Here is a 26,246-nt window from a genome sequence, read left to right as displayed (position 1 = left end):
TCTCCTGTCAAATTAAGCAGGCACATTGGGTAAATTAAAAAGGGAAAGCAGTCATACTTACAGAGTCCCATGTGCCACTGATGGGCTAGCAATAGAACCTTACGTTATATTATTATTATTTTTTTTTAAAGGACTCTTTAAATAATGGCTGGAAAATTGCACCCTTAATCTCTTGCAGTGTGTTTTTAGAAACTAGCACTTCGTTGAAATCTTGTATGATAGATTTGTCAGAATGTCATGGCCTAGTAGGAAGGATGGGGAAGGTTGCTGCATTTCTTACATTTCTTGGTAGAGCAGAAAAGCGTGGGCCAGGTGCGGTGGCTGACACCTGTAATCCCAGCACTTTGGGAGGCCGAGGCAGGCAGATCACCTGAGGTCAGGAGTTCAAGACCAGCCTGGCCAACATGGTGAAACCCTGTCTCTACTAAAAACACAAAAAATTAGCTGGGTGTGGTGGTGCACACCTGTAATCCCAGCTACTCGGGAGGCTGAGGCATGAGAATCACTTGAACCCGGGAGGTGGAGGTTGCAGTTAGCTGAGATTATACCACTGCACTCCAGCCTGGGCAATAGAGTAAGATTCAGTCTCAAAAAATAAAACAAAACAAAACAAAACAAAAAACAAAAAAACAGAAAAGCATGGTGTTAAGAAGAATCTATGTGGAGAAGGGTACACTGTTTAGGTGTCCTGTTTCTCCAATCATCTTACTTAAAATGGTTGGGAATTTTCCTGAAGTGACTAATGTACCCGAAGCAGGAGTGAGAACACTTCCGCTGCATTGCTTGGTCAGGACAGAAGAGATGGGAATCACATGTGGGCAATATCACATTTGGCTTTTAGATGCTCAGATCACATTTTGCATGGATTAGTCACCTTTACAAAAATGTAAGCAGGCCATATATTCTTTAATTTTGGTCAGAGAAGGAGGGAGGGAAAGTACTTGTTCTTTGTCTGTCTTGCCTTATGTTCATGAAAGAATTGTTGCCTTAATTTTTAACATTAATTTTAACATTTAACTAGGAGAAAGACTTCCGATGTGAATTTGATGCAGAAAGTCTATTTTATATCAGGTAATTTGCAGAATGAAACCAACATCCTTTCCCTCCTCTCTCCTCCTCTCCCCTCCATTCCCCTCCCCTCCTGTCCCCTCCTCTTCCCTCCCCTCCCCTCCCCTCCCCTCCCCTTCCCTTCCTCTCTCATTCTTTCTTTCTTTCTTTCTCTTTTTTTTTCTTTTTTGAGACAGGGTCTGGCCCTGTCGCCCAGGCTGGAGTGCCATGGCACGATCTCAGCTCACTACAGCTTCCACCTCCCAGGCTCAAGCGATCCTTTCACCTCAGCCTCCAAAGTGTTGGGATTACAGGCGTGAGCCACCAAGCTCTGCTAACGTAAACAATTTTTTGTAGAGACAAAGTCTCACTATATTGCCTAGGCTTGAACTCCTTGGCTCAAGCAATCCTCCCACCTCAGCTTCCCAAAGTATTGGGATTACAGGCATGAGCCACCATGCCCGGCCTCTTTCTTTCTCTCTTGAAAGTTAATAATGCTTTACATCTGTATGCGGCTTTATAGTATATTGTTATCTTTTTGGTTCTTCACAACTGTCCTTCAAGGGAAGTTGCACGACAGGCCCGTTTTAAGCGGTAAGGAAGCCAAAGCCCTTACCTCAGGTCACACAGTCACTCAATGGTGGTGACATTTGGGTTAGAACTCAGTCTCTGCTCCTGCCTCACTGCAGTGCCCACACTCCGTCACTGTACACAGGGAGATACAATGGACCCTCCACATTTTTCTCTCTACAGCTGAATCCCATCCAAAAACATGTGGAAACCAGGAAGGGCTTCTGGTGTGTACCCAGGACAGCATGGCGCTGCCTTGTACTTCTGCCCTCGGCCCTCCTCCGCAGTGACTGGCACTCTCAGCTCAGTCTTCTACCCACACGCTGACTCTCTCGGCAGTGACTGGCACTCTCAGCTCAGTCTTCTACCCACACGCTGGCTCTCTCGGCAGTGACTGGCACTCTCAGCTCAGTCTTCTACCCACACGCTGGCTCTCTCGGCAGTGACTGGCACTCTCAGCTCAGTCTTTTACCCACACACTGGCTCTCTCCCACAGGCGGCTGAGAGACACCATGATCCGTGCTTCCACGCCTCACACTCCCGGAGGGAGGGACCCCGGCACGGCCATCCCTGCCACCCTCCTCGGCAGCAGGGAAGCAGGACCCTGCGCTGGCCTTGGTTGCTGGTCAGCTCCATAGTTGGGCTCTGCTGAGTGTCTCATTCAGTGAACCCTTGGCTTTTAGAATCCCTTCTGGCAATCTTACTTCTTCTGCTTTTCCCACCATTCTTCCTGTTGATCACCCTGTCTTATTCGCCGCTGATTGACCTTGGAGAATGAGTTCCAGCCTTTTTGGGGGGAACTGAAGACTAGATGTGGAAGGCTTAGAGAGGATTCTAACACTGCTGGGACTGAGACAGAAATGATGTCAGATGGTGTTCCTGGTTAGGTTCCTCCATCTGCACTTTGACCAGTTTCTACTGAGCTGATTCTCAAGAACCTGTGAACTCAAAATTCAGTGTAAAGGGAGTTCAGATAGAGATGATGAGGGGTCAGAAGAGGCCAGTGGTGAATTTAACTCCGTAGCCTAGAATCTTGGAGGGGTAAAAACTATGTATCATCACCTGCACACTCTTACTGGGCATTTATTGTGGCCAAGACTCAGTTCCTGTGTGTCTGTAGAGGGCCTTCGTTGCGGGTATCCACAAAATGAGTTGAGACAAAGCTTGCACATGAGAAGGACAGATGGAGCTCTCCCTTGCTCCTGCCACCTTCTCACCATCTGCAGTCTTTTTCTCATTGCTGAGGGATCCTTCCTGTGGTCCCATTTGCCTGTAGCCCTCCTGAACCCTAGAGTCTGCAGAAAACCTCTAGCCGGACAGCTTCTGGGTAGAGAAACAGGCCATGAAGAGCCTCCTGGGTGTGCACCCTGTGGCTGTGCTCTGTGATGAGGGAAAAACAGGAATATGTCTGCCGTGATCACGTGTAGCGGTCACGGGGAGTGATGACAGGGCCACTCCTCGTTAGCCTCCAGTCAGGCTGTGTGGCAGCGATCGCCTCCATGTTGATAGAGAGTCTGTGCAGTTTGGGAGTGAGGCTCAGCCTCTTTCGGTGAGTGTCTCACAGTTCCTTTCTCCCTCAATCCCATGATGCCGTCCAGAACGAGGTGCTGAACTGATTAATCAGCAGGACATAAAGACAACTGCTGCCCAAAGCAACGGTTGTCCCGCTCCATCCATGGAATAATTAAACAAACAGGGCACAGCGGGGTCCCCACCCGTGAGGACTTGGGTGCAGGAAATGCCAGTCTCTTCTTGCTTGAATCCAGGTGTCAGGCCATCCTGGCCACCACTCAGGCTGTTCCTTTCGCTTTCTGGATCCCATTCCCTGCAGGTTTATGCTTGGGAGTGAAATAGTGACTGTCCCTTTGACCCTGAGAGCTGGGGAGAAGGCCGTGCACGTTAACAGCTGCCTGGGCCCTCTCTGGAGTGCGGCAGGGAGAGGCGGGGCAGGAACGGATGTTGCCAGGAACCAAAGGGTGTTAGTGACAAAAGCAAGAACTCCTGGCAAGAAGTCCGAGGGACTTTCTTGATCACAAGTGGCATCTCCTAAGCACTTTAATTATAGTGGATTAAGCAGGAAGTGGAGTGCTGGACTAAAGGAATAATGATACAAAAGAGGTGAAGCAGAAAAACTCAATTTCCTTCCTTTAAAGGGAAAAAATGTCCATTTATTTAGATGAATTGCAAAAAAAGAATGGAGTGTGGGCTTCCCCCCCGCTCGGAGCTCAATGGGTTTTTAAAGAACTGTGTATCTCTTTGGCCAGAACAGCAACTGGGATCTCAGCCTCTCTGCAGAAAATGAGCCGCAGGCTCGGGATTTCGTTAAGCTGCAGGAGCGTTCCTTCTGGACCGATGACTCACTCATTCAGCCCCTTCTTTCCTGCTTCTCCTTGTCGGCCCTCGCCTGGCTTAGCTCATATTTACATTCAGCACCTCTAGTTACCCAGAAATTGCGTGCAAAATTGTGAAATAGAAAAGCAGTGGGCCATGTGCTCCATCAGCTCTGCGTGGCATTGCATCATCCTTGACTTGCATGCTCGGGGCCTGAAGGACCCACGGACCTTCCACAAGTTGCGATTTGAATACGCGCTCGTAGCACACATGCTGTGTCACTGGGGCAGATCTATAGGAATGAATGGAACTGAAATCAGACCTTAGAAAGTCATGGTGAACAAGAAAATTGCCAGAATGGAATGCAGATACACCTAGTGGTTACTGTCCTGTATGTAGCGGCTGTGTGAGATTTGACTCTGTTTTACTAAGAGGAGCCTTGTTGGGCCCAGTGCTGAATAACCAGCTCTGTCTGTCGGGAATCCCCCACAGTATCCTGTTTGTGATTCACGCTATGCAGAGTCCAGGGCGAGGAGTTCTAAGACCTTATCATGTTTTGTTTTGTTTTGAGATGGAGTTTCACTCTCGTTGCCCAGGCTGGAGTGCAGTGGCACAATCTCGACTCACCACAACCTCCACCTCGTGGGTTCAAGCGATTCTTCTGCCTCAGCCTCCCGAGTAGCTGGGATTACAGGCATGCGCCACCACGCCTAGCTAATTTTGTATTTTTAATAGAGACGGCGTTTCTCCATGTTGGTCAGGCTGGTCTCGAACTCCTGACCTCAGGTGATCTGCCCACCTCGGCCTCCCAAAGTGCTGCGATTATAGGCTGGTTTTTTTTTTTTTTTTCTTTGAGACGGAGTCTCGCTCTGTTGCCCAGGCTGGAGTGCAGTGGTGCGATCTCAGCTCACTGCAAGCTCCGCCTCCCGGGTTCACGCCCTTCTCCTGCCTCAGCCTCCCCAGTAGATGGGACTACAGGTGCCCGCCACTACGCCCGGCTAATTTTTTGTATTTTTAGTAGAGACGGGGTTTCACCGTGTTAGCCAGGATGGTCTCGATCTCCTGACCTCGTGATCCGACCACCTCGGCCTCCCAAAGTGCTGGGATTACAGGCATGAGCCACCGTGCCCTGCCATTTTGTTTTGTTTGTTTTGTTTTGTTCTGTTTTTAAGAGACAAGCTCTTGCTCTGTCACCCAGGCTGGAGTGCAGTGGCGGGACCATAGCTCCCTGGAACCTGGAACTCCTGAGCCCGAGTGACCCTGCCCCCTCAACCTCCCGAGTGGCTGGCACCTGTGAGCGTGCACCATCACACCTGGCTATTTTTTTTTAATTAACTTTTTGTAGAGATGGGGTCTCGCCATGTTGCCCAGGCTTGCCTTGAACTCCCACCTCTGCCCACGTGGTGGGCATTCAAGTCCTGTATCCCTTCCTCCCTCCTCTCTTGACTTGCCTCCTCCTGGATCATGATATCCTGTCATTTTCCTGTCACAGCATTAATGGTAAGGCTTGAGGCTGGGTGTGGCACCCATGCTTGTAATCCCAGTGCTTTGGGAGGCAGAGGTGGGAGTTCAAGACAAGCCTGGGCCATGTTCCGCACTTTACATGGCCATTCATTGAATCTGCACAGCCGCCCATATGGCAGGCATTGTTGTTCCTACTGTACAGGTGAGGAAACGGGGGCTCTGAAGTGTGACTATTTGTGGGAGGCAGCAGCTGGCATGATGGAAGAAGCGTAGTCGTTGGAGGTGGGATCCAAGTTCAGCCTTCCTCCCACAGGTTCAGTGATGTGGGGCAAGTTACATAACATCATTTTCTCATGAGTAAAATCCGGACAGGCAAACCTACACCCTGGAGCACGGGGAGGATTCAGTGAGATCGTGTAGATGACAGCACAGGCCTGGCATACAAGAGAAAATGGCAGGGATCATTCTATGACCTCACAGCGGAAGAAGCAAGATCTAAACCCTGAGAGGTGGAGCGCATCCCACCCTCGGGCTCCTTCCACAAGGACACCGGCTTCTGGATCTCCACGGAGTTCTGTTCTTAAGTTAGAAGGCAAGCAGAGCGGGGACACAGTGCAGGACACCTGGGGACCTAGTGCCCTTGGAATTCTTTACCTTCGGCTTTGCACGCTGCACGTGAGTTCTCATGGCTCAGCAGAGAGAGCCGAGGTCGGCAGGAGGATCTCTGTCTTGCGCAACATATATGATTCTCTGAGCATTTCTATATGTTGAAAATATTTTATTTAAAAATGTACAACCACCCCTCCTCCCCAAAATTGCGTGACAGAGATTTCATCAGACCTGACAACTCATGAGACAAAGAGGACAAGGCAGAGAGAGGAACTGAGAAATAATCCTTGTGCATACCTTCCGAATTTGCCATATATTACTAAAATTACCCATGTCTGTGTCTGTCTGTCCTGCCGCTCTGTGCATTACATATCTTTGCATCCCCCATGCCTAGCACAGTGCCTGGCACCTAGTAGGTGCTCAAAGTGCCCATCATTTGTTGGACTGAACTCACAGCGCAGAAATAGAGAGCCAGTTAGAGCAAATGCTGTCCCTTTTCCCAGGACTGTAGCTTCCAGATGCGTGGGAGGCCTCAGCCTGATTTCTGTTCACCTGAGGACCCCAAGGCAAACTGTGCATTTCCATCAGCACCTCACTTGCCTGCAGGAGCAGGACGGGGTTGGTGGTGGCACCAGAGGTGCTCAGTGTTCAGTCACTCAGAAAGTGGGTTGAAGGGCAGCGCCTCGTGCTCCCTCCAGCGATGCACTTCCATTCTCTGAAATGACAACTTCTCTGCACTCACTTAATGGGATCCCAAATAACACGTTGCAGACCAGTCTTCTATCACTGTTGCCCCTTGGAACACATTTCGAATGCTGGCCATTAAAAGCAGGCCATTTCACGGTTCTTTAATGATGACACTAATAACTGTGGATTTTTGTCTCCCAGAGTCCTGATGAGCTGAGCCAAGGAGCAAATGACAGAGCTCACTTTTATGTGCATGGTTTATTGATCTGGGAGCTTCAAGGCAACGACGCCAGCCCCTGTAGTTCGGCAGGTCCAGGCTGCCTTTTCATCTGTGTAATTGGGCCACGAGGGCACAGTTAATATTCAATTTATATTAATAGGAAGACAAAGAACATGATGTCCCAGCTCCGTATTGAAGTAATGGGCATTTCAAAATATCCTACCTGGTAATTATAAATAAATCCGTTTTCCCATGACCCAGCCAGGAAGATGTCGCTAATTCACTGTGCATTTCCTCATAATTTATCCTGAGAAAGTTCAGTGCTGCTATGTGCATTTCTATCGCAGAGTATACAAGGGTGCTCCTTCGTAAAACACCCGGCTGTCTTCATCCATGCTGTTGCCCATCTTTTCTTAACAGGTGAAAGTCATGCTTCGTATCTGTTCCACCTTGGCTCGAGATACCTCAGAATCCAGCTCTTTCTTAAAGGTGGACCCACGGAAGAAGCAGATCACCTTGTACGATCCCCTGACTTGTGGAGGTCAAAACGCCTTCCAAAAGAGAGGCAACCAGGTTCCTCCAAAGATGTTTGCCTTCGATGCAGTTTTTCCCCAAGATGCCTCCCAGGTGGGTATCGGCCCCTCTCAGGCTCAGGCAATGTTGATTAAAGACGCGTTTACTCATTCACAAGGGCCCTTGAGCGGGGAGGGTGTCTTCTGGAGCATTCGGATGGACCAGTTCCTTCAGGAGTCAGTCTGAGCTCCATTGAATGGTCCAGTGCTTTTGAATTACTGGTGTCAGACCTTGGGCAGGATCAGTGTGCAGGAATTTCAATAAAATATGTCCTTGAAGAGCAGGAAGTGCGAGCCAGTCAGTGGATCACACACAGAAGCAGGAAGATAACAGAAAGGGACAAGGACAATGCGTCAAGGGGCTGGTGACAGATCTAGTAGGACCCTCTCCTGCCTGGGCATTGTACGAAGGGTAAACAATGTTTCAGGGAGCTGATTAGAATCAGGCGATCTCCTAGGACCCAGTATAAGCCCACCGGGGTTGAGGGCAAGTCTGTAGCCCTAGTGAGGAACCGGAGTTCAAGGCAGGGAAACCAAGGCTGACATGCATCCTGTGGCCTGGCTCAGTGGGGTGAAGGGGAAGAAGAGAGGCTCAGGGATAGGTGTTATATTCGCTTAATTGCTGCATTACAAATCACCCTAAAATTCAGTGCTTAACACAATAAGCATTTATTATTGCTCGTCGGTCAGCTGAGCAGCTCTTCTGGTCTGAGCTCCGCTCATTTTTATGTCTATGATCAGCTGTGGGTTGGGTAGGCAGCTCTGTGGACCTTGGCTGGATATTAGCCAGGTGAAATAAAAGCATGCTATATCACACCATAGGCACATGGCTTTCCACGGGTCTAGAATAGCCTTGACCAGGTCGGCTGGTCTCTCTTCCACATTGTCTGTCATCATCCAGCAAGCTAGCTTGGGCTAGTTTTCAAGGCAGTATCCAGGACCCATCCCTGCAGGCCTCTGGAGGCCTAAGCTCAGAACTGACCCAATATCACCTCTGCTGGATTCTACTGGCCCAGCTTCATGAGATGGAGAAGAGATTGCGTCTAATGATTGGATGAGCTCCGAGTTACATTGTACAGGGTTTGCACCCAGGCTGGGGCGGGGAATTGGGGCCATTTTTATTAATCTACTGTGAGCATAATTGGGAGGCTACTTGGGGGCCCAGGGTACCAAGGTTACTGAGCCATGGGCAGCCAATGAACTGCAGACCTCACCAGATGCTGCAACTAAAGCTTCTAGTAGATATCTGTTCTCATTTGGATTCGCTCTGGAGCTTTGGTGAAGATGGGCCTCTAAGCGGCACCAAACAGCACCTGTTCCTGTGGGGGAGGGAGCAGGGACACACGTGTAGAACTGATTGCAGAAATGAATAACCCAGGTGGTAGGATATAGTGACCTACTTTGCCTGGAGTTTGCATCCTTCTGATAAGTTTCTAGTGCTTATCAAGATTTATATTAAACAGTGTATAGTATAATAACTAATAACCTATAGCAGAACCTGATGACAACAGTGCAAATAGTTACCATCTGCAGCCTCTGTGAATTTCTTCCAGGCTGCATCTGAGTAGAGGAGGTGGTGATGTCCTCACGGGCTCCTATATTACACCGTGGGCACGTAGCACATGTCACAGGCTCCATTCATTAAGAAGTTGAGCATGTGGTTTCCCCAAAGAGTTTTACCCAAGAAGACAAAGTACTTTATGAATAAGTTCTACGGTTTCTCTCTTTATTACATTTTTTGTGTGGCATACCACCCAATGGGCTCGGTCATTTAAACCTGACATTGGGTCTAATAAATGGCCTACAAATAATTTCATTAACACAGTTAAAACTTTTCGGAAGCAGATCTCCACAAGTTGTAAGAATTCCAAAGCAGACCCTAAATGAAGCATGGACTATTAATGAGTTGTAGATTTATTTCAGAAAAAGGGGCCATTTTCATTGCTAGCCTTTGTTTACATTTCACACTTGGCTCCAGAGCTCAGGATGCTCAGTGTTGGAGTTTCACTCGTTTCAGAATGCCTTACTTTCATTCAAATTTCCAATGTTCTTATAATTTACATGTCTGTATAAATTCGCAGTTTTTAAGACATTTCAGAGACATGAACGCATTTGACTCTTCGAATTCAGTGGGGTAGGAAGGGAGGCATTGATGTTTTCCTGTAACACACAAGGAAACCAAGACTCAAAGATTAAATCACTTGTTCAAAGTCTCTTTCCCGAGCAGACGTCCTTCCTGGATTCTCCCCGTTAACCTCTCTGTATCCTGCTCGGTACGGTATTGTATCTTTGACCCCTAGCAGTGTGGCCTCGGGCGGGTCACTCAACCTCTCTGGGCCGCAGTGTCCTCATCTGTCAAGTAAGAATATGACCACAGTGTTCCTCATCAGGCTGTGTGACTCATCAACACATAAGGTGCTCCCAGCAGAGCCAGCAACACAGCAAGTGCTTAATAAATGGGCTATTTTTACTGTTATCACTGTCAATATTAGCAGCATGCTGCTGGCCAGGGCTAGCTCAGCCCCACGGGGTGGGCACGCCTGGAGCCCCCAAGCCTGAAAGGAGGGAGTGTGCGGCATGGGCCTGTGCTCTCCAGTCGTGATTTTCAGCCTGTGAAGCTGCAGCCGCCGTGGTGACCCAGGCAGTTAGAAATCGTGCTTTCTCTTGGTTTCTAAGGTAATCAGCTTCCTGAAGCTAAGCAATGATTAGAACAGTCCTGGTTCCTGGTTGCCTTCGAGAGCCATCCATGTGGTCCTTCAGCGGCTTCAGCAGTCGCCGGCTGCCCTTGTTGGGACACGTCTCTGTGGGGACACACCTCTGCTGGGGAACCTGGACTAGTGGGCAGGCAGAGGCTTTCTGCAGACCTGGTCCTGCCCACGGGGGCTGTGCTCGGGAAGGCTGCATGCCTCTCCAGGTCCAAGGGGAAGCAGCAAGGGGCCGCCGGGCCACTGTCAGCTCTTGACACACACCAGACGGACAGCCCACTGACCACTCTCTTCTCAGTGGAGAGCCGGGCGGGAACTGTGCTGAGGGCTGCCTCCTCAGCCCTGTGCCGCAGGTCTCCTCTCACCCGCGGCCTCTGCACAGGTGACTCAGTGTGGTCCACACAGCCAGCATTGTCCCAGGTGACTCAGGAATCAAATACAGCTTCTTTTATGTATAGCTCTCTCTCAGCCTCCTGCCTCCTGTCCCACTTTGTGTCCAAAGAAAGCTTAGTCCATTGGGCAGCCTTCTGCCTGCTCTGCAGACACGCCTCTGGCAAATTCCATCAAGACGCTACTGCTTCTGTCTCAGGGTGAGCACTGTGCTCTCCTTGCCTAAGTCCTGGGGGTTTGAAAGGTCCTGTGAGCCCCACAGCAGCCCTGTCCTGCCACCCCCTTTGGCCCAGGAGGAGCCCCCCACCCCCCGCAGAGTTGCTGGGGACCACCCTGGAACAAGTGACAGTTGTTGGAAGTGTGGTTTTTCAATGTTTAGTTTAGGAGAGAAAACTGATTTCCAAATACTTGGGTTCATTGTGCTGCTGGAACTTACAGCTGAATAACAACATTCACAGCCCAGGTGCCCACCGGGGGCACACTGCTGGAGGACCGCAAAGCCCCGTGTTAGAACCGCCTCCCGGAGCTCCCACGAGCCCTGAATCCAGCCTCGAGACAGAAATGAAAGCAACAGGGCACAGCCAATAATGCTGTCTTCCTGCTTCTGTGAAAAGTCTCAGGTGCTAACCAAAGAGAAGGATGTTTCCCAGATTTCCAAGTTAGTCCACAAAACTGACTGAGCTCTGATGGCTTGCAGAGCGCTATATTCGTGGGTGTTCAGGGGAAATACAAAACATCATCGAGAGCCTGGTCCTTGTCTAGGATTTAATAATCAAATTGGAGACCAGACACACACCAGGCCAAAGAACACCTAATAACATACCATGTGGTGACTGATATTCTATATGTTGAATGTACCTGCAGCAAAAGAAAGAAAAGGCAGGTTTTGAAAAGAGGAGGATGGGCCAGGCGCAGTGGCTCATGCCTGTAATCCCAGCACTTTGGGAGGCCGAGGCAGGTGGGTCACCTGAGGTCAGGAGTTTGAGACCAGCCTGACCAACATGGTGAAACCCCCTCTCTACTAAAAAAAAGCAAAAAAATTAGCCGAGCATTGTGGTGCATGCCTGTAATCCCAGCTACTCAGGAGGCTGAGGCAAGAGAATCGCTTGAGCCTGGGTGGCAGAGGTTGCAGTGAGTCGAGATAGCGCCATTGCACTCCAGCCTGGGCAACAAGAGTGAAACTCCGTCTCAAAAATAAAGAAAGAAAAGAGGAAGGTGTGAATTGAAATCGAGGAAAGAGATCAGGAGAGAAAGCAGATATATATCACAAACCTCTTGCCTATGTGAGAACTACCATGCCTCTCAAGGTCTGTCTTGTGAAATGGTGGGTCACCTTTTTCCTGTAAAAAGCCCATACATAAACTCTATGTATACATGTGTCAGCAGAGGGTGAGTGGAGAGTTTAAAGGCCTTGTCTGGGAGCCCAGAATGTCCGATGAGGGAAGGGAATGAGGTCCGTGAACACACTGCCCCCATTCCAGCCTGCTCCTGCCTGCGCTACAGACGCATTTGCTAAAATGTACCATGGATTAGCAGAAGGGTGGTTGGCAGTCGACGTGTGGTAATGCTCAGGCTTGCAAAGGGCGGAAGGTTGCCAGGGGTTCTGAGCATCTCCAAACCTTCATGACAGAGGCCAACCCACCTGGGAACACAGCTGATGCCCGAAGCCCCGGGAAGGTGGGTTCACTTTCGTTGTTAGTGATTCCTCCACTGCAAGGTTCATTCACGGCTTGTGTCTCCTCTTGTGTCTGACAGGCTGAAGTGTGTGCAGGCACCGTGGCAGAGGTGATCCAGTCTGTGGTCAACGGGGCAGATGGCTGCGTGTTCTGTTTCGGCCACGCCAAGCTGGGTTCGTGAGAGTTTCGCTTTCTCATGCGGCTCGCTGGGCTCCCTGTCATCCCATGCATTCCTCTGTCTCCCTCCCAGAGTTTCTCTGATGACAGGAAGGGCTGCGTTTCTCTTAGATGCTGAGCTGAATAACCAGGAACAAGTTATAAGACAAACACCTGTGTTCATTGTAGGTGGACACCCATTCATGTTGGAAAGGCTTCAAGTCCAAGAGATGGACAGAGAAGCAGCAGGGTTGTTCTCACTTGGTCCAGGTCAGAGTCAAGCCTAGAAGGCAGAAAGGAAAATGTTCACTTCCTGAGCAGCGGCTGTTTGGGAAGCAGATAGGGCCCCTTGCCCCACCCTCCATGAGGATGTGTGTTGGTGGTTGGACTCCTGTGAAAGCCCGAGGAGCAACCTCCAAGCGAAGCCCAGAGCCCAGGACGCATCTGGGGAAAGCGGTGCACACCGTCAGGAACACTGCAGCACTGTAGCGTCTGGGAAAGGAGGCAGCAGAGCCCCCAGCAAGGGGTTCATCAATCCCCCCACAGTCCCGTTTTAATTCTGACCTGCGGCCATCCGCTCCGCTGGCCTCGCCCTTACACGCTTGATATGTTTAGTGAATTGAGGAGCTTCAAAAAGTGTCCCTTGGCAGAGATTCCAACAGAGGCCTTGCCAGAGCTCACGGAGACCAGTTCTCAGGACAGAAAGCCATCACCTCTCTCTGCACTTCCGTCCTCCCCAGCCCTTCCCCTTCATCTTGATCTAAACAGTGATCTGGATTTTAATGGAATTTGCTCATGCCATAAAAATATACACAGCATTTAACTTGAGACAGGATATAAAGTGTGAATATGTGGACTTAATCTGGGGGGTGGCTATAAAAAGAACCATAATGATGATGAAAAACCCCTGCCTTCCTCCTGTGTGTAAAGTAGTGCAGGAACTGGATAGCATGTGATATCTGGGGTCCTCCTCAAGGTACATTGTGATTTAATCTTGTCACATGTCTGGGCTCTTGCTTTGTCTCTTTTTTTAAGAGATGGGCTCTCAGTTGCCTGGGCTGGAGTACAGTGGCATGATCATAGATTACTGTAACCTCCAATTCCTGGGCTCAAGTGATCCTCTCGCCTCAGCTTCCCCAGCAGTGGGGGCCACAGGCATGCCCCACCACACCCAACTAATTTTAAAAATTTTTTCATAGAGGCAGGGTCTCAGTGTGTTGCCCAGACTGGCCTGGAACTCCTGGCCTCAAGCAATCCTCCCATCTTGGCCCCGCCAAAGTGCTGAGATTACAGGCATGAGCCACTGAGCCCAGCCAGCGTTCTTTATTATAGCCATTTAGTTAGTAATATCAGATAATGCCTTCTGTTGTTGTCAGATACTACTTCTCTCATCTTTTCATTCCTTCTCTTCCCTTTCCCCCTTCCCTGTGCCTTTCTTCTATATCCTTGGCATCTGTTTTGGGGACCCCACGGAATGATGCCTGGACACTGAACCTGCTTTCCTTCCTTCCCTGGTTCTCCCAGGAAAATCCTACACCATGATTGGAAAGGACGATTCCATGCAGAACCTGGGCATCATTCCCTGTGCCATCTCTTGGCTCTTCAAGCTCATAAACGAACGCAAGGAAAAGACTGGCGCCCGTTTCTCCGTCCGGGTTTCGGCCGTGGAGGTGTGGGGGAAGGAAGAGAACCTGCGGGACCTGCTGTCGGAGGTGGCCACGGGCAGCCTGCAGGACGGCCAGTCCCCAGGCGTGTACCTCTGTGAGGATCCCATCTGCGGCACGCAGGTGATTGCCTCTGAAGCCTGGCTCGCCCCAAGGTGGCTCCCTCCCCACCTCAGAGGCTGGGGCACCTCAACTCATGAATCACTCAACCTGTAAACTCGGGGCTTACAGGTGTTTACTTTAAAGTGGACTGGAGCTTTACAGCCTGCAGCTGCGGGGCCGTCTACTTGCCCAATCTAAATATTTGTACCTTGACTCTAATTGACAATGAGCAGGAACCTCAATTGTTGTAGCATTTGGGGGAGAAATGGAATTCACTTTCTTTATGCCCCTTTCAAAAAAAAAGTACAATCTTTCTTTTGTTTAACAACAAACCGAAATATTTACTGCTCTGCACAAATAGCTAGAGCCATTACGGGGGCTGTTTATGACTCTGTAAACTGTGTTTCGGGCACCGGTTTACAGCCGGATTAGCAGTGCTGCAGGAAAAACTAATAACCACTTTCTAATTAGAACCATGACATAATGGCTAGAACTATGGAAGCCGAGAGAAGCTCCAGTTGGCCGTTTCAGGATGCTATGCCTGTTGGGAGGGTCTCTCCTTTGCTGTTTGACAATAGATGTAGGAATGACTCGGAAGCTGCAGTTCATATCCAGAATAATCGATCCTTCCAGTGTCTAACAGTAGGCTTTATTTTCCCATGTTATCAGATGCCTCCTCTTGTAGATAGGTGTTCCGTTTGATAAGTACCTGCCTCTTTCCAACTGGGATTGTTTGCACAGGTGAGGACACCTCCCTTGGCCTCTTATACTCATTACTCAAACCTGACCATGCTCTGCCCCTGCTTAAAGCACCTCAGATCCTTCCATTTCCCTGAGTCCTCTTCCGTCTGCATCAGTCACCTCGAGGACTTGTTGAAACACTGATTGCTGGATACGCCCCCCCAGAGTTTCCAGTTCAGTAGGTCTAGAGCAGAGCTCCAAAATGTGCATTTTCAACAAGTTCCCATGAGGTGCTCGTGCTGCCGGTCCGGGGATCACATGTTGGAAACCACGGTTCTGGGGCATAAAATGTGCAGAGACAGTATCTACACAGTGTCTGTGACGCAGTCGGGAGGACGCGACCCACTGCTCCCGTTCCAGGCATTTTCTCGACATTCAAAGACGCTTTCACCCCCATTGGCTTTTAGAACTTCATTGATGAAGTTCCACTAAGGGGTGAAAAATCTGGTTAAATGAAGGCTAGCAAAAGAGGAAATGACCAATGTTCGCTTTAACTCTTGTTGAAAAATCTTTTAAATTCTTTGGTTTATTTTTCCATAGCGAGACAAAATTGCTAACACAGAAGAATCTCTCTTTGAAGCTTGAGGATTTTGATGGCCTCAGGTTCTAAATATTGGCTTTTACAGTTCAAAATTATTTGTATAGTTAGAGTAGAAAATTGTCAGAATTTGTACCAACCTTAAGACATGTATTGCGAATTAGTTCTTTGAACAAATCAGAAACATGTGTTTCCTTTTCTCCCGAAAAAGAGGAGTGCTGATTAAATTCTGTTAATGTGATTGTTGTGATTCAGGTTTAAAATAATTGCCAAGTATTTTCATAAGATTTAGATGCATTACCCTCTATGCTTTCTTTAATCAATTAATGAGTATGCTAGGAGCATGGATTCAGGAACTAAAGGTAAAAATAGATACCTCCTAAATGTAGACAAGACATTCAAGTATCATGAGTGTTTCAGGGTGTCTTTTACACTGGCTTCTTATTTATAACTATGCTGGTAAATATGGCCTAAAATTGGCTTTAATTAACTAACTGAAAAACTAGGAGTCAAATGAAAGCTAACCAAGTTTTTTTACATCTTTGGGACACTACTGCTATGAGGTCTCAAATCACATTTTGCAACCTATCTGTCTCCAAACAATCTAATCTTTGGACTCAAGATGCAGTCACATCGCTCCTGTTTTCTTAGGTAAATGGATAGCGAGGGGTGTTGGTCTGCCGCCCTCTGCAGAGATAATGATGAGCCATCTGCTCCCTGCTTTTCACACCCACTAGTTCCAGATTCTACTTAGGTTGTAAAATAGGTAAAAATAGGTTTCATGCAATAAGTATGCTCAATATTAATTTTCAGAAACGAATTAATTAAGCTGAGAATTGCACATGAGCATAGCACCTCATTCCGGAAGGGTTTTTGGCCTTAGAGAGGCACGTGGCTTTACTATACAGAAGGCACAGCCAGCTGAATGGAGCCAGGGACACCCAGGCATGAGTGACAGCAAGCCCTCCTCAGCCTGCAGCCTCAGCTTTTGGCTTCTGTCTTCCAGTTGCAGAACCAGAGCGAGCTGCGGGCCCCCACCGCAGAGAAGGCTGCCTTTTTCCTGGATGCTGCCATTGCCTCCCGCAGGAGCCACCAACAGGACTGTGATGAGGACGACCACCGCAACTCACACGTGTTCTTCACACTGCACATCTACCAGTACCGGATGGAGAAGAGCGGGAAAGGGGGAAGTAAGTCGACCACTCCACCTTCCTGCCTACTTAGCGGCTCTGGCCCTAGCCAGAAACCCCTTGGGCAACCATGACCTTTGTGTGTGTGTGTGTGTGTGTGTGTGTGTGTGTCAGACAGGGTCTTGCTCTGTCATCCAGGCTGCAGTGCAGTGGCACGCTCACAGCTCACTGCAGCCTCAAACTCCTGGGCTCAAGTGATCCTCCTGCCTAAGTCTCCCAAGTAGCTGGGACTGCAGGCTCATGCCACCACACCTAGCTATTTATGTTTTTGTTTTTGTAGAGATGGGACCTTGCTATGTTGCCCAGGCTGGTCTAGAACTCCTGGTCTTGAGATCCTCTTGCCTTGGTCTCCCAAAGTGTTGGGATGACAGGTGTGAGCCGCCACGCCTAGCCAAACTTTTCTTAATAGACTACAATGTGCAGTTCAGTGATTCGTAATGCAAGATAATTATAGTGTCTGGGCTGAAGTTTACTTTTGAACTGTCCAGGGAAAGGTGTGTGCTTTGGCAAAGATAATTTACAAATGTTCTGAGAATGTGAGAGGTCAAACTTACAAAAAGAAAACAGCTGCCTAACACTATCTTTTTGTTCACAGACCCCAAAAATGCTCATCAAGACCAACATTTATCCACCAGGGCACCCTGGCAGTGTGTTATTATCATTAGCTTCAGGCCACTATATGGGCCATGTGTTTTTAAATAGCAGAGAAATCAGACTTTTGAATAACTACCCAGACCCTGGCTGCCTCCCTCAAATCACCGGTGAAGGTTTACTGTCAAAACCCAGGCATAGCGCCCGCTCTTCGAGTGAGCTGCCCTGCCAGGAACTCAACACTGTGCCCCTACGCACCCCTCTTGGCTGCGTTTCCAAAGTCAGCCCGGGCTGGGATGCAATCCTCTGCCCTCTGTGAAGCAGTGTTTACTCTGTGCCCAACAGAGTTGAGCACCCAATCAGCTGAATGTCTCCAGTGGGGATCTCGGACCAGGGGCAAAGTGGTCTGTTGATTTCACTGGGTTCCTAAGGCAGGTTGTGGGTAACAGGGCTGCTGGGCTGGCCGGGCAGTGGCTTCCCTGGTTCCTCCATGTCCCGCTCTGCAGGGCTTTCAATACACAGGTAACTGGTTGCCAGCGCTTTCTGCATGATTGTCTTAAAGACACTGGATACCAGAAAAACAATCAGAAAACTGAGTTGAGTCTAACCCTGGACTGGAAGTTGTAAAGCTAATTGACTAAAGCGGAGACAGTCCACAAAGCTGTTCTAGATGAAGCCTAGAATGAAGACATCCAAGTAGGACCAGGCATGGTGGCTCACACCTGTAATCCCAGCACGTTGGAAGGCCGAGAGGGGCGGATCACTTGAGGTCAGGAGTTTGAGACCAGCCTGGCCAACATGGAGAAACCCCAACTCTACTAAAAATAAAAAAATTAGCCGGGCATGGTGGCACACATCTCCCAGCTAGTTGGGAGGCTGAGGCAGGAGAATTGCTTGAATCTGGGAGGCAGAGGTTGCAGTGAGCCCAGATCGTGCCACTGCACTCTAGCCTGGGTGACAGAGCAAGCCTCTGTCTCAGAAAATAAAAATAAAATGACATCCAGCTGGGATCTATGGACAGGATCCCCCCTGATTTCTCCCTAAGCCTCCTCGTGGCTCAAAAGCCCTGGAAAACAGTACTCCTGGGGAGAGAGCTCTTGTGGGCTTCTGTTGCCCCCCAGCAAAAGCTCCTCCCTCCCCCACCTCAGTGACTCTCTTCCTAATCCTTAATTATTGTTGTTAAAATCTAGGTCTATTGCAGTATAATTTACATTCACTAAAACATCACTTTTATGTGTCTTTAGATGAGTTTTAGCCCATCTATACAGTCACGTGGCCACCACCATTATAAAAATAGAGCATGAGGCTAAAGTTCTCTCTTGCCCTTTATCCCTTCCCCTGACCTCTAGACCCTGGCAACCACCGATCTGATTGTTGTTCTGGTTTTTGCGTTTATCCAGGATATCACAGGAATGGACTCTTGTGGCCCAGACATGGCCTTTTGTGTCTGGCTTGTTTCACGTAGCGTAACGCATTTGAGATTCCTCCATGCTGCAGCACACGTCTCTTGTTTCTTCTGGTTCCTGCTGCCTGCTCTGCCTGCTCCTTTAGTTTTTTTGTTTGCTTGAGACGAAGTCTCACTCTCACTCACTCTGTTGCCCAGGCTGGAGTGCAGTGGCATGATCTTGGCTCACTGCAACCTCCGCCTCCCGGGTTCAAGCGATTCTCCTGCCTCAGCCTCCCGTGTAGCTGGGATTACAGGTGCCGCCACCACGTCTGGCTAATTTTTGTACTTTAAGTAGAGACAGAGTTTCACTATATTGGCCAGGATGGTCTCGAACTCCAGACCTCATGATCTGCCCGCCTCGGCTTCCCAAAGTGTTGGGATGACAGGCGTGAGCCACCACGCCCGGCCTCTCCTTTAGTTTTGCTTGGGCCTGGAGGCTTGACTATCTACCCTACCACCAGGACAGAACGAAACTATCCACAGCTGGGGCTGGAGTTCCTCTAACGGGGGCTGCTTTTTATGGCTCTGAAAATCAGCCCTGAGCTGCCTCCAGTGGCTGCTGTGACGAACCCAGAGGTTCTGGTCCTCACTTGCAGTGGGCGGGGCGCCCCAGGGAGGTGACCTGTTAGCGCGAGGTCAGCTCTCTCTTGGGCAGCCGTGATGGGGAGCAAAGTCTCACTGGAGAGGAGCTGAGGATAGTGAACGGGAATCTCTCGGGAGATTTATTCTCGGTAACAGCCTCACACCACGTAGAGCGCTTCCGCTTAGAATAACGTTCTTAGAGCCGAGATCAAAGAAGGAAACAGAGATTCAGATAGGGATGAGGAGATCCAGACCTTTAAAATCAACAGCACAATTGTATCCACATTTCTCCTGACTGTGTGGGAGTTGGCCTTGAACCCTGTCCTGCCCTCACTGTTTTCTCCTGGGTAGTGTCTTCGCCCTGTCAATGTAAGAGTCTGACAAGTGTTTAGTTTATTCTTTTAAGCAGCTGTCAATAATCATCATTATCAAAGCCTGCAGTACTTTCTTGTACTTTCAGCAAACAGTGACTTGCAAAACATCTAAATCTTGAGCCAAATGACTCCCAAATGGCACTGATGAGAAAAACTCGGGAGATGGGATAATCTCTCCTTCTCCCAGGTTTCAAACCAAACTGAGGACGACTCTGCTTTGGGTTTTGTACTTTTTTCTTTTTTGCGGTTCTGCTTTCAACTTGGAATCTGAAAGCAGGGAGAAATCTTGAAAACAAGGAAACAGTTCATAAAATGACTTCAAATATAGGAACCTGAAATTCAGCTTCCACAAAAGTTTAGGCCAAGACATTCCCTAAACCCAGCGATCCACCCCAAATCAATACCTAAGGAATCCTGCACACTTATTAAATGTTTAATAGCCAACTCATCTTCCTGTTTTTAAATAGTGAAAGAGAATGACTTTTAAATAATGCATTCAGGTTAAAGGAAAAGGCAAATACCGCGCATGGCTTCCAAAACCTCTGTTAGGTCCTTCCGAATGTTTCACTAGATGAGGACAAAGAAGGGAAGGAGTCCAGGGGTCGTGGGATCGGCAGACCTGGGGGACATCTCTTTCCTCTCGAGGGGAAAGGATCCAGGCCACACGACACACCGCCTCCCCGCCTGGGACTTGCTTGACTTCCGTGAATTTATAACTGTTTAAAATATTATGAGGAGATCTGGAGCGTTGTTTAAAATGGAAATTTTGTTTACTTAGATACAAGTAATAATTCCTGCGGACCTGGCAGCCAGAACTCAATTAGGGGAAAGTTTATTAATTAGTCACCCTGCAGGGAAGCCATTAGAATAGAGACCGCTGCCACAAGAACTAACTAGGCTGTGTGTGCGCGTCTGAATCTCATACGCACATGTGCATTTTATACATTTTACACACAGATGCATTTTACATGTATAATTTTACACACAAATGCATTTTACCCATATGTAGACAAACAAAAAAAAGTTTTAAACATTTCCAGTCCAAATAGAAAGTCTTTGTTGATGTATCCCTGTTTTGCAGATAGCACTAGGTTAAGCTTAAAATACCTCCCTGTTTAAGAGGTCATTGGAATTGGAGGAACTGATCCTTCAGCATCACGGAGGCCTTCCTCTGCTTTGCTAAGCTAGGTGTGTAATAGCTTGAGAGCCTCCTTGGGAATCCTAGCACTGGGAAAGAGACCCTGCAGCCCTGCTGATCAGAGAGCTGCTGCTTGTAACGACGCGTGTACTAGGCACCTCAAACAAGGTGGTGCTTAGGACCAGAAGTGTTTCAGGTTTCAGGTTGTTTTCAGATTTTGGAATATTTGCATGTGTAATGATATCTTGGGAATGGAACCTAAATCTAAATATAGACTTCATGTATGTTTCATATATGCCTTATAGACATAGCCTGAAGGTAACTTTATATAAGATCTTCAGTAATTTTGTGCATGAAACAAAGTTTTTACTGCATTTTGACTGCAACCTCTCAAGAGGTCAGGTGTGGAATTTTCCCCTTGTGGCATCATATTGGCCTTCAAAAAGTGTGAGATTCTTGGAGTCCTTTGGATTTCAGATTTTTCAGGTTAGGGATGCTCAGCCTGGACTAGTGGTACCTCAGGGTGATGCGTTAATGATACAGAGATCTCACCTGTCCTGTTGACAAAGATAGTTTTAAAAGCCCTACTTTTATGAGTAATCTAAGCATGCAAGCAACTGTTGCTCAAGGTCCAGAATGACACCAGTTCTCTGATATGTTCATTCACTTTATTGCCTCTGGGGAGGATGAGAGGGCTTTGTAGGCTGGGCTGCTGTGTGTCCACACAAACAAATGTATGTGCATGTGGGCACACATCTGTGCTACACTCGTCTGTCTACGCGTCTGATCAGACTCTTTAATCTGTTTTTGTTTGTTTGTTTGTTTGTTTGTTTAACACTGAGTCTTGCACTGTTGCCCAGGCTGGGGTGCAGTGGCACAATCTCGGTTCACTTCAAACTTCACCTCCTGGGTTCCAGCGATTCACCTGCCTCAGCCTCCCAAGTAGCTGGGATTATAGGCACCCGCCACCACCACACCTGGCTAATTTTTGTGTTTTTAGTAGAGATGGGTTTTCACCATGTTGGCCATGCTGGTCTCGAACTCCTGACCTCAAGTGATCCACCCACCTCAGCCTCCCAAAGTGCTGGGATTACCACACCCAGCCTAATCTGTTTTCTTTTGACAATGCAAATGTTTTCTTTACATGTTGTGGAATGGCTTAAATCAACTAATGCTGTATTTAGGGCTGTGTGGTGGATATAACTCTGGAGATCCATTCTTTGGGTGGCAGATGTGGGAAAAGAGGCCTAGGAAAGAACCTTGCTTCTAATGGAGGCAGAGCCAGTCCCCTGCTGTCCCTAGCAGCAAAGCCCTGTGCAGCAAGAATGTCCACACACTGCAGGGCTCTCATCTCCTGCTTGGTCAATAATGAAATGGCAGTTTCACATGTCTAGGTTTTTGTGATCTGGAGGTTTTGAATGTTGGCCAGGAGACACTATTCTGAAGAGTAAGCCTGGAGTTCCCATCACCACATCCGTTTCTAATCTTCTCAAGCCTCCTGGCCGCTCTCAGCAGGTAACTGGCATCCCAGCCAATGAGAAGACAGAGCTGACCTGGTGCATTCCTCAACTTCTCTCCTTTTGGCTTCACAGTCTCCTGGTTCCTGTACCTCAGTTTCTCCCCCACTCCTTCCCACAGGCCTGCGGCTCCCGTCTCCTGGCGTTCTTCCTCCTGCCACTTCTGCCTCTTCCGGGACCTCACCAACTGGGACCCCATCAGTGGTCTTTTCATGCTTATGTGTTCAGCCTTTCCTCCCACCAAAGTCAGGGCTGCAGAAGGAAGGGAAGGAGGCAGGGAGGGAGGGAAAAGGAAAAGAAAGGACCCACAACAGCACCTTGCCTCTGCCACGCTCCTCTCCGATCGCCTCCTCCACAAAGAGTCCAGATTCCCCTCTCTTTGTAATGTCTTCTTTGAATTTCAGCAGTGTGGGGAATGTTAACGCCTTTGCCTTACTCTGCCTTATAGTTTGGCTGTTTGTGAGCTTGTCCAAGCCCTATTAGACTATAGGTTCCTTGAGACAGAGTGCCACAGTGCTGGGGCTGTGTCTGCTGCATCAGTGTTCAGGTCTCCTTTGTCCAAATGGAATGCATGCTGTGGTTTCAAAAATGAATCTCTGGTCTCGAACTCCTGACCTCAGGTGATCCACCCACCCACCTCGGCCAGCCTGGCCAACATGGTGAAACCCCATCTCTACTAAAAGTAAAAAAATTAGCCAGGCATGGTAGCAGGCACCTGTAATCCCAGCTACTTGGGAGGCTGAGGCAGGAGAATTGCTTGAACCCAGGAGGCAGAGGTTGCAGGGTTGCAGTGAGCTGAGATCACACCACTGTACTCCAGCCTGGGCAATAGAGAGAAACTCTGTTTCCGAAGAAAAAAAAAAAAAATGGATCTCTGGGCTGGGCGTGGTGGCTCACGCTCTAATCCCAGCACTTTGGGAGGCTGAGGCCGGCAGATCACTTGAGGTCAGGAGTTCGAGACCAGCCTGGCCAATGACGAGTGAAACCTCGTCTCCACTAAAAATACAAATATTAGCCGGCCGTGGTGGCGGGTACCTGTAATCCCAGTGACTCAGGAGGCTGAGGCAGGAGAATCACTTGAACCTGGGAGGCGGAGCTTGCAGTGAGCTAAGATCATGCCACTGCACTCCAGCCTGGGTGACAGGGCAAGACTCCATCTCAAAAACAAAGAATAAAAAATAAAATAAAAATGAATCTCTGTGGTTCAGAAAGAGTGAGACCACCCAACTACCTTTCACGTCAGCGGATGGTATCAGGTCAGAGAAGCCTCATAATGCAACACAGTCAGGAGGCAGTCAGCTCCCTGGGCAAGTGGTTTAGAGGAGAACTTACAGAAAATGATATATTCATGTCATAAGGATGTTATCTGAACTTAAATAATACAAATGTATTTTTGTTCATTGATCTGACGAACCATAAAGGGCCAAGGCACTCTCATTGAGTTTTCAATTCAAAAGTTGACTTCCACAAACCACGTTCATGTTAACAGTTCAGTTTTTGCTTTACATTTCTTCAAAAACACTTTACAACCAACTGGGTGTAGACTTTTTCTAGATTCTTACAACATTTTCCACTCTATAATTCCTCATTCACACCAAATTCAACATCTTTAAAAACACTTTTTTTTTTTTTTTTGAGACAGGGTCTCACTCTGTCACCAGGCTGGAGTGCAGTGGTGCTAACTTGGCTCACTGCAACCTCTGCCTCCCAGGCTCAAGTGATCCTCCCACTTCAGCCTCCCACATAGCTGGGGTTACAGGTGTGCACCACCATGCCTGGCTAATAGTTTATATTTTTTTGTAGAGACAGGGTTTCACCATTTTTCCCAGACTGCTCTCAAACTCCTGAGCTCAGGTGATCCACCTGCCTTGGCCTCCCAAAGTGCTGAGATTACAGGTGTGAGCCATGGCACCCGTCCAGAAAAATCCTCATTTTTTTATCACATCTTTTCAAAGCATTGAGTTGAGTTTTTATAAAAACATGAACTCTCTTTACAAAATCATTTCATTGGCTTATATCGTATTTTATTATGTTTTTATTTAAAATAACAAGTGGCAGAAACCGGTTTAGGAGGAAACACAGCTGACCCATTAAGAACTATGCAGCTGATTCTTTTTAGAGCAAAAGCGCTCAGACAAACTAGACCACAGCCTCCACTATCCACGAGCCCGCAGCGTGCTGTGGGAGTCAGGCAGCACTGATGCAGGTGACCCAGAGCATTGCTTAACCTGGCCAGGTGGTACGGCAGTGGCTCCCAAACTTAGCTGCACATTAGAGTCACCTGGAGGGCGCATGCTGCCCTCCAGCCCAATTAAATTAGAAAGCCTGGGAGTGGGATCCAGGCGCCAGTATCTCTCGGAAGATTTCAGGGTGGGTCCATTGTGCAGCAAAGTTTGGGAGGAACTACTACGGTGCAGGAAGGTGAGTTAAAAGAACTTCTGCATGCTTTCTGGTTAGCTTCGGATTTTCATCTTAGATTTAGCATTAATTTTCTATGAGATCTTGGGTGATTTATTTAACATCTATGAGCCTCAGTTTCCTTATATGTAAAATGGGGCTAAATTTCTGCATTGTGGGATATTATAGGAATTAAGTGATATTAGGAGAATTTAGGATTTCCTGCTACCTTCCAGGTGCTTAATAAAGTGTGGCTCAGGCATAGGAGACATTATATTATTTCCCGTGGGTAGAATAAGGCATGTGGGTAATTTGGTTTGGTCAAAGTCTAGACTTATAATATTGCATATTAGAATATAACTAAAGGATTACTCAAGGCAGACTGAGTTATGTTCCTTTAACCCCGCAGTCTTGACCTCAAAATCTGGAAAGTCAGTGAGGGACCTGCTTCTTACCTGCTATTATTTATCACCTATTGCGTTCATTGGCTATGTAACTATACTTTCTCCCCAGCACTGGAAGTGATGTAAATTCTTGATAGTGGCAAATGGCCTGTGCTCACTCACCTTGTACTATTTCAAGTTAAGCACCGTGTGTGAAATTCAGGATTCTGTGCCTGTGGAAACTCCAGTAGGTACAGAGCAGAGAGTAGATTTTCCATTGTCTAAATGTGACTCTTACTTTGAGTCACGCAGGCATAATTATAGGTATTTTATAATATTATCCTCAGCGCAGTCTAAACTGTGCCTTTTGTTCTCGTGTTCTGTTTTACTACATGTACATTATACATTTTATTCCATTACATCAAATGGACTATTAGAGTCTGAACTGGTCCCTGTCTTTGCCCTTTAATCTGTGGTGCATGTGGAATATCTGAGCTTCTCCTGTCTATATAATTAGGCTGCAAAACAGATGATATTTTGCTTTAAAACTAACTATTTCCCTAGCGCGCTGCTGTGACCCGAGCTTGCAGGGTACAAAATAGCATAAAACAGAAGTGACACATTACATCTTCCCCTTTAAGGGGTTTTACTGGGGATAACTGAAGAGAAGCAAAATATAACATCCTTAATGTAAGAAGTTATTTGCCACAGACGTGCCAGTAGCTGGAGAGCTGGAATTGCAATGCTTTCTGGAAATATTTCTCACCTTTTTTCCTCAGCACTAGATACGGAAATTGAGGGTGGGAAGGGGTGGAGGCAGATTAGCCTTAGGACAGTGATTCCCGAATATTTTCATCCTGCATCATGAGCAGTGCTGGGTCAGTCCTGCCCTTCAGGCTGTTCTGCAGATGCGTGGACGCCCTGATCCCACCCACGCACCCCGAATGCCGTCTGCGAATGTGGTCCAGACACACGCGGGTCCCACACACTCTGTTCGCTTTTTGTACCAACATCTTTCAATCTTGCCCCAAATTACTTGGCCTCCACAACAGCTTTGGGAAGTTTCCATCTCTGCCTTTGCCATTTTCCTTCTGTGCAGAATAGGAAAAGGCAGAGGGAAGAGTTGCTGTCCTGGCAGTAACAGGAGGCAGGCCA

General features: G+C 48.1%; 1 protein-coding gene across 1 annotated transcript in view; it reads left to right on the top strand.

Moving 5' to 3' along the window:
* Positions 1-26,246, top strand: part of KIF26B (kinesin family member 26B) — a 552,553-nt gene that overhangs the window by 441,495 nt on the left and 84,812 nt on the right. Inside the window, exons 6-9 of the mRNA XM_033196023.1 lie at positions 7,349-7,555; positions 12,351-12,444; positions 13,952-14,214; positions 16,479-16,662. Coding sequence (XP_033051914.1) covers positions 7,349-7,555; positions 12,351-12,444; positions 13,952-14,214; positions 16,479-16,662 — 748 coding nt within the window. The remainder of the gene's footprint in view (positions 1-7,348; positions 7,556-12,350; positions 12,445-13,951; positions 14,215-16,478; positions 16,663-26,246) is intronic.

This window comes from Trachypithecus francoisi, unplaced genomic scaffold (assembly GCF_009764315.1).
Source record: "Trachypithecus francoisi isolate TF-2019V2 unplaced genomic scaffold, Tfra_2.0 Lachesis_group5, whole genome shotgun sequence".
NCBI lineage: Eukaryota > Metazoa > Chordata > Mammalia > Primates > Cercopithecidae > Trachypithecus > Trachypithecus francoisi.
The sequence above is the reverse complement of the archived record's forward strand: the minus strand, read 5'-3'. Positions and strand labels throughout refer to the sequence as shown.